This window comes from Thalia democratica, chromosome 5 (genome assembly GCF_965202585.1).
Source record: "Thalia democratica chromosome 5, ktThaDemo2.hap1.1, whole genome shotgun sequence".
Lineage (NCBI taxonomy): Eukaryota > Metazoa > Chordata > Thaliacea > Salpida > Salpidae > Thalia > Thalia democratica.
In genome coordinates this window covers 19,694,364-19,706,261 of record NC_139169.1, presented here as the reverse complement: position 1 = coordinate 19,706,261, position 11,898 = coordinate 19,694,364, and the positions used below count along the sequence as shown (strand labels likewise).

Genomic DNA, 11,898 nt, shown 5'->3' with positions numbered 1-11,898 from the left:
GCTGTGCTTGTGCTATTGTCACCTTGTTTGAAAGAGTTTCCTGTGAAACCAACGTATGCTTTGTTTCTAAATTTTGCTTAATATACAGCTTTTAAGAGACATTCACGGTTAAATGGGCAGTTTATATTATTTCTACAGTTGCAAGTTATGTAATTTTTGTTTTCAGCCTCTAAAATCTTTTTGTTGTGTAAGTTGATGATGTTTCTTATATTGGTTAACAGCATATTGAGCAATAAATTGCTTTGTACCTAGAAAGACAGATAATTGTTCTATTCGCAATATAGAAAAAATGACCAGTGCCGAAGCGGACAGAGATAAAGAACTCAATGCAAGAAAAGAAGTAACTTCAAAAGGCCCCACTTTAGATCTATTTATTTCTAATTTTAAATATTATATTTACTTTCATTACTGTCGTAATTTTTGTTAATTATACCATCATAAGTTTTATCTATTTATTTATTGCTATCAATTTATTTACAATTGTTTTTTTATTTGAAGACTGTTTTGCTTAGTTTGATTTTACTTTAGAACAATTAATTTTCCTTTTATTTACTCAGCACGTAATTACAATTACTAATTGATTACTAATCAGTTGTTTTCTCATCACCTAATCCCTTTATATATATTTGTGTGCTTCATATAATTTTATTGCCCCTTTAAAAAGCTCTGAAAATTCTTTTAGGTGAGCTTGAGTTGACAATTGTTGAATATTAAGCTCTTATATTGAGCAATTTATTTCATATAGATTTATAACATATGTATACTTAAAAACTCCATTAAGCTGAGCTGTTTGTAGTACAAAAAAAAAGTGTTTAGTTTTCATGAGTTCTGTTTTTTTTATTTGTTATTTTTGTAAAAAAAATGTGCTTTAGTTTGTTTATTTTTCGGAAATATTATAAACAGCCAGTGTTGTAAACATTTAACATAAAATATGCTAATAAGGAACTTTGTAAAAAACTAATTAAACTATATTTTTTGTTTTTTATTTGAGTTAATTTATAATTCTTTGATACTTGAAAAACAAATATACTATTTTAACTAAAATAAATAAACTAATATACAAAAAACTCCAAAATTGTAGGTATATTTATTCTATAAACCTTAAAAACCTAGAAATAGTTTTAGGCAAGATTTCATTTTACAATAAGCTAGTCCTAAATACGTTATTAAGTTTTAAATTGAGATTTTACAGACTTAATTAAAATGTTATTACGAGAAAACGCCACGCAAATAAATAAGTTGTTAATGTTAATTAAAATAACATATTGTTTTTCGTTCTAATCTTGTAATATCTTTGAATTTATGGAATATTTTTTTAAGCAAACCAATTTTCCTGAATGTAAAACTTAGTTTGTCTCAATTAGGTTGAACAAGTTTTAATTAAGATTATAACCGGGTATTTTATTGTTGTAGTTCAGAGTCGTTATTTGTTTATTAGCATAGTTGAATTTGAAAACCTTGTAAAAATGTAGTTTGTTTAATTGTAGTATGGAGTTGAAGTAGAATAATTAATTCTATTCAAAAAAGTACATATAAAATCAATATTAGTTAAGAAGCTAAAACTTTCAGAAAGGTTGCTTTAAAAACTATTCTACAGTTGTCATTCTTAAGTTTAAGGAGATGTTTCTAGTGATGTAGTTCAAATAACTAAAATAATGAACAAAATTATTCTTTATTTTAAGTTAGAAAAAATTTATGATTTGCAAAAAAAAATGATTAAGATTTGTTCTAATCTTCAAATAGGACTTAATTGGTAGAATAGAGTTTAAAGCAGGGACGTAGCTTGGTACGTTTCTGCAAATCCGCAGAAACGTATACCTATGTGCCAAAAAACTTGCTTTTATTTCAACTTGAAAATATTCTGCTACTTAGCTTTTAGTATTGATTTGTACTTAGTTATGCACTCCTGAGAGATAATTTCGACATATATGCACTCTTTAGCGTTTTTAAACGTAAAAATTAAACGAATTAAATACATCCAAGTTTGTAACATTTAGCGCGTTAAAGCTTTAATTTGACAAAAAGCTGCATTGCAAAATTTATTCTAATGGAAGCTGTAGGTTCAAAACTTGAAATCATACAATTTTATGTTACAAAAATTTGCATAACTTGTTATAACTATTGACTACGTAAAATTTTGACTTCAAAACTATATAAATGTTTTTGAGTTAAACTGTGATTTTCTTATACTTATTTTTAATGAATGTTTTCTGGGTTTACACAAGTGGCAACACATGAAGAGTCAAAGGTGAAGCAAAATAAATTACCTTGTATACACTTATCACTTTTACTTCAACATTCCATTTTTAATGTATTAACATAACTGCATATTTTCAGATTAAATTTAATAACATTAGAGGTAGTTTAAATTGCCTTGTTCCCGCTAAGACGTTATCACGCGTCATTTCAGATGCTTTAGTTTTTGTAGATTCGTAACTTTTTTGAGCTAGCTACGTCCCTGCTTACTACTAATAACTGCGTTTTTATTTAAGCAATGTTTACTTTGAAAATTGACTAGAAGAAATTATAAAGCTATATTTTTCTTATAACTTTTTTTGTAGCAACATTGGTTTTGAAACTTAACTAAAATTTAAACTTTAACCATAAATTCAATCTTGATATTAAAATTTAATTTGTTATGTTTTGAAGTATAAAATTTGAAATAAACTTTTATTTAGTTTTTTAAATACTACTTTCCATGACTGTTACATACACTTTTAGATTTTTATTTAAGCACTTTCGATGTCTTTGACCGAAATTTGGTTATTTTTATTTCTCATCTAGTAGTTAAGATACTGTTTAATTAGTATGAGATTATGATTGCTTAAAAAGTATGATGGACTAAAAGATTGAAAATGTTTTTACAGCATTTAGTATGTACTTTAAGCATAAAATATAAAGATATTGTTTATGATATAAATATTATAATTGAAAATTATCGTATAGTACTACTAGCCTTTAAAAAGAACGTGCTTGTAATAGCTATTAAAGAAATTTTATCTCTATCATAAAATTTATAACGTCTAGAACAAATTATGCACCATTACAATAACTACAGATGTAACATTGTTGTTAATAATTACGTTAATGATAAAACTAAATGATATTTTGTTTATGCTTATGCCAAAACATTTAAAAGCGCACTCAAAACTAGTTGAAGGTACAGTTTACCTGTTATGTTGTATGAATTTGAGACTTTTGTAACTTTGTAGTAAGGTTAAAAGTAAAACGTTGTAATCATTTAATAATTTATCTTAGTATTAGTAAATATCATAGTAAATAGTATTAAAATAATCAAAAAAAACTAATAATCTATTTTGTTCTTTATATGAAAACACTAATTTATTTTAGCATAAATTAGAATGTGTTGTGTAAAAATTATCTTTTTATATAGAAAAAGTGTTACTTAAAAAGTCAAACACGTATATACTAACAGCCGTTAAATAAATAAGTATTTATTATACTTGCATTTTTTATTAATATTTATATCACTGTATATTTTGATTAAATACAACTTTTGAAAAACTGACAATGCTCGATATTGTAAAAAAAAATTAAACTAATTTTGTTGTTACGCTTCGTATATGTTATAGGTATAATACTAGACATGTTTACAATAAATGTTATGCAAAAGTTGTCTTATAAAATCAAGATTCATAGGAATATACAATTTATTGAAATCAAGCTTGCCTATTAACCTTTTAAAAATAAAAATAGGTTTTTAACTATTTATAACGTAAAAAAAAGGTGTAAAAAACTAATGTAACAAGTTTATGACTTTTGTTAAACTAAGGCAATTATTTTGTTTGGTAAATTAAAATTTGTTGTTATAACGCTTGGACATCTTTTAAATAGAATTAAGTTTAAGTTATTGCTAGTAATCATTTACCAGGCTAACTGTTAGTTATGGTTTAAAACCAAAATGTCTAACAGTTTCTATAAATGCTCGTTACAAAGAAAAAATTTGTACTGAAATAGTTTATAGCTATGAACTTTATTAAAATCATGAAGTCAAAAATCTAACATGTTTGATAGTAAGTTCACATGTTTCAATTTAATTTTGTTTTTACGTTTTTTCAGACCATTATTAATTTTTAAATAAGTTAAAAAGTGGTTTTATTTAATCGTTAACAGCTCAAATGCGACATTAAAAATAGATCAAAATTATAAGCTAAAATAATCTACTATTATGACGTATTGATTTAGACTACCGTTTATCAAAAATACTTCAAAATTTTCAACAGGTACAACTGATACACACTTAAATTGTTTACAATAACATGATGGTGTAAGTTCTAAAATGTTCTTAACACCTTTATTAAACTAAAATATAATTTATTTTGGTGGTATAATATTTCAAGTAAATTGATATTTGTAAGCTTGTTTTTTGTTGATTAGCTTACAAGGAAGCTGAAACGTCATACACGACAAAATTAGAATACAATGAAAATATTTATGTACTTGTTTTTAAAACTTATTGAATAAATAAAATTATAAATTTATTTTAAATATACTGTGAAGGCCTTTTGGTATTGCAACTCTTTTAGTTAACTAACTATCTAGAAAGTAGTATTTTTTTTATAGGAAATAATTATTCGAACAATTAGTTGGAAAAAACATTAGCTAGTTATATATATTTAGTTTAATTCGTACTTGTTTTGTTCATTTACTCAAACTGAACCTGTTTTAATTTTAATTGTTTGTATTTTAAAACAGTGTTTAACATTCATATTTTAAACAAAATTAATTTATATGTATAACTTTTCCACGTGACGTTAGACACTTGGTATTTAAAATATAAATAACAGTGAAGCTCTAAGGTCTACTTTTATGAAATTAATGCAATAGAACACAGTACAGAACAAGGAAAGTTTGTTTACAATAATATTTTCCTTTATTAAAAATTTCACTAAAAACTATAATAGTTTTAAAAATTATAGTAAAAGAGGTTTTTTTTGTATTGGTATCTATTTTAAGTAATTTTTACAACTATTTTCGCATATGTGAGTTTACCTTTTTTGTTTATAATAGAAGGAAACGTTATATATACAATGAATTGCACCTTAGTTTAAATAAATATCATCATATACTAAATTATAAATCAAATATCGAACTTGAACAAAAAACTGCAATTAATTTTTTCCACGTAGTTTTACAAATTATGAACAAATCGTTTTGTTTTGTTCTTTTGATATTGCTCAAGTCAGTTAAACCAGACATATGGTTGCACTATCCAAGGGGTTCCGGCAACAGACTGAATGAGAAAACAACGAATAGAGCAAACGGTAACCGACTCTTCGATTCTCAGGCAAGTTGTTGAGTTTTAATTTATTTTTTGTCGTGAATCAATAGTATAAGTTAAAAATTTGGTATCATCGTACGTTTAAGTTCACGTTTTTCTCAAACTTTTGCTTCTGCCAGTTTTAAAAGTATTTAGCTTCATAAAAATAAGTTCTATAACACAGAACAATGCGAAAGGCGGTTATAATGTAGGAGACGCTGTTCAAGGCGCTTCACAGAATGAGCAGCAACAATATCGGATGGTGAGATTTTTTATAATAGTTTTATTGGCTATTTAATAGTTACAAACTGTATTGCAAGTATTTTTAATACCTGCATACATTTCATAAACAGTTTATCAATTTAAAAACATATCTTTTTATGGGTTTCATATTGGTAATTTGTCAATAAGATCACCTCTGAAAACGTCATAATCGTAAAACGATGTAGACTGAATAGTATTTCATCGCTAAATTAAATATTCATATACGTATATATATATAATTTATCTTAAAGTGTTGAGTATAAGTTTATTTTCTTTTACTTTTTCTGTGTCCTGTTTAAGTGGCTCAGGTTTTGATGCCTGAGTCCAACATTGAACAATAAATTATATAATAATAATGATAATAATAATACCTTTTTATGGGTTTCATTTTGGCAATCTGTCAATAAAATTAATTTTTACCCCTGAAAACGTCATAATCGTAAAAAGATGTAGACAGAATATTATTTCAGAGCTAAACAAAATATTCAAGAAAACAAAACTTTCCGCAGCGCTACTTCGAGAGCGGCGTTGAGGGGAGGAGCGAGCTGGAAGTGACGTGGACCAACCAGCACGGGTGCGGTCATGACGTCACCAACGAAAACGGACCGCTGAAGGTGAACTGCAACCTGGTGCTGCAGTACATGTGCCAGGAGAACAAGGACGAGGGCGGTGACAGCGGCAACTCCAACGTCAGGAAGGACCTGTTCCGTGAGTTTTGTTGAAAATTTGTGGAGCTTTGAAATTGATAATTGTTCTACAATAATATTCATAATATCCGTCTTTTTCAACATTCTAGGCTTTGAAATATTTAAAAAAATTGTATGACTTTAGTTTTAAATGTGTTTAAAGTGTACTAATATTTTAATACGAGGGTGTTTCAAAACGTGTCGTTTTAAACTACAGTGTCCAAAAAAAAGTTTATGTGCAATATAATTATAATTGAACATGTGTATAGCTTTCTGTATCTTATCTTAAAGCAGTTTTTAGTTAGTTTGTGACCAGTTATATTATGTTTTGTTCTACAAATAGTTTTAAACTGCAGTAATAAGAGTTATTACAAACTTCTTTTTGTCATAAGCTAAAGATTAAATAACTTTATTCTTCTGTGCAAGGCTTTTAAAAAGCTTAGGAGTCACTTATTTAATATTAAATCAAAAACAAACTTATTTAAAATAAAAATATTATTGCTGAAACACATCTCAATATACAACTATCTACTTAAAACTATATTTTTAAATGTTTTTAGTTTATGCCGCTGTTTAAAAACTACAACTACATTTTTTTAGCCCAAGATCTGATAACATTCCGCAACGGCAAGGAAACGACGACACCTAGTTACCAGGAATTCGGCGAAGGTGAGACAACCAAGGCGCAGTCGGAAGCCCGCAAGAACAATGCAAAGGCTGAGAACGCGCAAAACAAAGGGTTGCACGAGCCTTGGTGGTGGTACGACGATTGTAATTGGAGGAAAAGAAACGAAGGTTTGCGCTGATTGGTTTAAAAATACTTTCAGTTTATAGTTGGTAAAATTTATTTAGTTCAAGTAAAAAAACACTAAATATTTTTTTTTCAGCTACTAATACCTAGCGTACAACTAACGAAAATTCTTAGCGCAAATGTATTACAGTTTAAAAATCGTGGTAGACACTATCACATGCTTTTATAGGTAAACACATTTCAGGATTGTTTCTAGCCGTTCAGGGAGGAAACATGCAGAAGAACGCTGACAACGTTGAGAGCGCGGTTCACACGCGGCAGAACCCCGGAGGCGCGAGGAGGGGGTACGAGTGCGCGGAGGAGAGGGACTACTTCCCGTACTGGCACCCCACCCCGTGGAGGGACATCGCGGTACTTTCCCCAAACTACGACCTCTGCCGGTTTGTTGTTCTTTGTTGTTTGCTTGTAGTTTGTTGATTTTTAAGTGTTTGTGGGCTTGTTTGCTTGAAATTAGTAGCTATATACTTTAGATTTGTAAGTTAAACACCACGTTTGCAGAAACTATTTGTTCATTGAACAGTCTTTTTTAGAAGTTATAAGTTGCAGCATTTTAAAAGTTTTAAATACCACAAAATTCTTAATATTTGATTAAGCTTTAGCTATAGTGCCTTGCTTATAAAAAAATTTACAAAGGTTTAACAAATCAGCTTGTTCTGTTAAGTAGGTAACTTAAAAAAAAATCATAAACGTGTCGTAAAAAACTGTGAGTAGTTTAACTTGATTTTGTTATCAAAAAAATTTTCTCTTAGTAGTCTGAAACAGTTCAAATTTTTTTTTTCGACGGTTTTTATTGATCATAAATTTTCTGTGCAAAATTTTTACAGGTACTACAAGGAGAACAGTTTCAACAGTCGAGCGTACGGGAGATGCGTGGAGAAATTTCCCGACGGCGGGTACAGGCATTACTCTGAAGCGAACAATCCGGATTCGTGTGATGACAAAGGCGGAGAGTGGCGAGATTTTCACAATTACAACGAGCTTTCTGACGAGGACAACGAGCAGGCTGTACGTTTGAGTTGTTCGTATCAATAATTGGTGGAAGTTTTCGCATACAAAATCTTTTACGAGTCTTGTAATAACTTATTTGAACTTTTTTCTTTTCTATGTTTTCTTAATTTTTGTGAGAGTTTTTTTTTGTTACAAACATAGTACTTAACTAAAAACAGTTTTTTTGAAAGCCTGTTTTTAAATTTTTAATGAAAAACCCGGCTGAATAATTTTCAAATATTTAAATTTATTGTAATAATTGGTAGTTTGGTGTATTTAATAGAATTTTTTCAACTTATAGTTTTGATAAGATCTAAATACGTAAAAAAATACTTGATTGTTCTTATCAACAATTAAGTACTTTCTTAGTCATTATTTTAATAGTGCGCGACAAAGTTTTACAGTAAAAAATTAACTTGAAACTTTATGCACAACAATGGAGATCGTTTTTAGTGCTTAGCAAACAACAACGAGAAATTGAAGTCAATTGGAATTGTCTACAAATGGGGAAGGCCGCTTATATCGGAAAAAATTGACAAGTATGAAGAAATCGAAGAGCAATGTTTCATTTCACCACCGCCTATTGAATGCGAGGTAGTTTATTATGACGTAGCAAGCTATATTTAAATTACTTCCTCGAATAAACGTGAGCGAATTTCCTGCCAACAGTTTTCATTTGCACTAAAACAAACATGATAAACAAAACATAATGTTTCTCAATTAAAGGTTGTTAAGTTGTTTCATCTATTAAGAAATACTGTTTAATTTTTTCTTTCTTTTAAACTGTTTTAATTAAAACATACTTGATATAAAAGTATACGACAATAGAATAACACGCTTTCATTCTTTTTGATGTTTAGTAATACTATTAATCGGTTAAAATTGCATTTCGACATATAAACATTTCCAAATAAAATTGAAACATTTTAAATCGTACAGGTTTCGGATTTTTCGCGGGTGAACCACCTAGGGGACACGGACAGGTTGGGAGGGGAGCTCCGTTACGTGTGGAAGCTTCCACATTTCATGAATGAAATAGATCACAGATGCGTCTTCATAACCAGGTTTATGCAATTTCTGAATTCTTCACAGTATTTTGATAGCGAAGTAACACGTAGAGTTTAATTGAACGTAGTTGTTTTAAATACTTTAAACAGTTTTTATTTAGCTGTAAAACTACAGTTTATTTCAAAAAAAAAAGCAAAATATTAAAATTAAAATAAAATTAGAGATTAACTTAATGCTTAATCTCAAAACTGTATGTTTGTGAGTTCATTAAAAACTTTTTGATTTTTATTAAACATTTGTACCGGAAAACAAAATTGTTTATTATATCAATGTTATAGTATTAAGTGCGAAACAATTAAGCTAACAGGGTTAATATTATATAAAAATTTAATGTAAGACAATTATCAATATATGACTAATATTACAAAAACTAAATAACAGGTACAACATATCAACTGACGATTATAACTCGTGGAATACTGATGCAAAGTTAGTTTATCAAAACATCCTTTTTACATTATTTTTAGAAATATCAATCCTTGCCTAAACAAAATATTATAAGTCACGATGTCAACAACAAAAAGTTTCAAATAAAACACACTTGAATAAATATTTTTAAAAAACAGAAAATTCTATAAATAAAAAAGTAATATACTTTATAAGATTTATACGAATGTAATAGTTTCGACATTGCAGCGACAACGACGACGTCATAGAGAACAACAAGAAGGTCGACGTGGGGGAGGGAGTGGAATTGCAAATTGCCCTCAACACGCAGCAGACCGGCAGGACGTTTCAGGACAGGAGCCACGTTTTCATCATCAGAAAGCGAACAAGCGGTGAGATTCAAACTAATGCTTTTTTGTTGATTTTTTAACATAGTTGGAGTACAAAGTAGTACATAAAAATAGAAAGTAGTATCTAAAATCAAATTAAGAAAATATTGTTAAACTTAAACGTATAAACTGATATTACGCTTTCAGCTTCTCGATAGTAAAACAACTATATTTCACTCTTGCAGTCGTAAATATAATTTAACGAACAAATAAACGTACAGATTTATTAACTGAGTGGTTATTAAAAATCACTTTTTATTATACTTGAAAAACAGCTAAACAGAACAGTAGTTGATTAAAGTGATTTTATTTCAGGTATTCCAGACGACAAAGTGATAAAAAACGTGAACGTGCGAGGGAAGAGGGGAAACGGCGTGCAGACTTTTCCCGGAGTTGAGTACGACTTCACCCCGACAAGGAGGACTTACTCGACTGACGACTTGATCCACATACAGTGGACCGGTTCCAACACGCACGACAACAGTAAGTTCGCAGGATCTTGTTGTTTACGAGCATTTGTGGAGTACCTCGAGTTTTATATGTGTTTGTTAAATATATGACGCCATTACACAAGTTTTAAAATATAAATTGATTATGTTATTGATCTTTTTGTTTATGTTTACGAGCGTTTGTGAAGTACCTCGAGTTTTATATATGTTTGTTAAACTACCGTTAAAATTTGTTGCAACTCAAAGTGCTACAGAGATTTGTGTAGTTTGTAGAAAAAGATTTCCGAGAAGTAAAACTTGACTAAAATATTACCTCTTTTTTTCAAAGCTTTTTTGCAGATCAGTTTGCATCTGATTCAACATAATATTTATTTAGAAAGGCACTAATCTGCTAAAAAATAATAATTGTGGCGATCAGATAACTATAAGTATATGGCGCCATTACACAAGTTTAAATTTATAAACCACAAATCCATTTTCAACAGATGACAACGGTAGCGATGGAAAAGGGGGGAGTGCTGGTCAGGGGACAGCCGGTACCGACCGACACAACATGGTGCAAATACTCGCCCCCAACGAAAACTTCCCAATACCCTACGAATCTTCTGATTTCACTAAAAGTGCACACTAAATTTGTTTTAAGTCGCGTTTAAAACAAAACGTTACTCATATGCTACTGCTCTAAGTTTTATGACTTCTTAATTTATAAGAAATCCAACATGTTTAATTTAACTCATGAAATTAGTGTACAGTATTGTTTATTGCTAATATTATACTTTTAAAGTTTTTTTATCAGATATGAAAGTTTATTGGAGTAGTTACGATGCGGAGGATGCGGAAAGCATCGCGATTCAGCTCGCTTCTTCGGGACATTATCAGTGAGTCGCGTTAAATTTCGTTTAGTTTTCAATTTAAAACGAAACTACTCGCTATTAACACTGAAAACAGTATATGACACTAGTTTTATCAACAAAAATAGAGCAAAAGCTTGATTTAATTGTATAAAATCAACCAGTGACATAACCCTGAATAAAAATTTGATTTTCAACAGTTGCAAAAAAGCAGCTGACTGTGAAGAAAAGTCTGTCGAAACGGCAGCAGAAGTTGGTTCGCTCCTTCAAAATGCCACCCCTTCGTTTTCAGGGTTGGTTGTGTCCCTGAATGCGGGAACCTACCATTTTATGTGCACCAGAAACAACCAGTTCACTAACAGAAGTCAAAAGGGGGTGATGCTTGTTATGAAGAAATAAATAACATTGTTTAAAAACTCGGTCTTATTTATTAAATAGTTTATATATTCCTAAAAATTAATGATTTAAAACTATTTAATACACGCTTAGAATTGTTTTCTCACTTTTGCTACCATTAATTAATTTAATGCTTTTAAGTGAATAGTTATTTGATTATTACTTATTACATTTTTTTAAATCGTTTCTTTAGATATTTTAAAAATTTTTAAATTTTCAGTTTTTAATGCTAAACTAAACTAAATACGTTTATATTATGCTGTTATGAATTATGAAAATGATCAGTTTTATGTTAAGAAATAGTAGAATACTGAAAACTGTTTTTCATA

The 11,898-nt window shown here is 29.1% G+C and overlaps 1 protein-coding gene across 1 annotated transcript; it reads left to right on the top strand.

Moving 5' to 3' along the window:
* The first annotated feature begins 289 nt into the window (after window positions 1-289).
* LOC145836318 (protein DD3-3-like) lies at window positions 290-11,572 on the top strand. The gene is made up of 15 exons (XM_082944130.1): window positions 290-340; window positions 5,204-5,308; window positions 5,466-5,543; window positions 6,055-6,253; window positions 6,832-7,026; window positions 7,227-7,422; window positions 7,867-8,047; window positions 8,483-8,623; window positions 8,969-9,093; window positions 9,479-9,526; window positions 9,734-9,876; window positions 10,189-10,356; window positions 10,808-10,942; window positions 11,119-11,200; window positions 11,374-11,572. The coding sequence occupies exons 1-15, from the start codon at window positions 290-292 to the stop codon at window positions 11,570-11,572; spliced, it is 2,046 nt and encodes a 681-aa protein (XP_082800256.1).
* The last annotated feature ends 326 nt before the right edge of the window (window positions 11,573-11,898 follow it).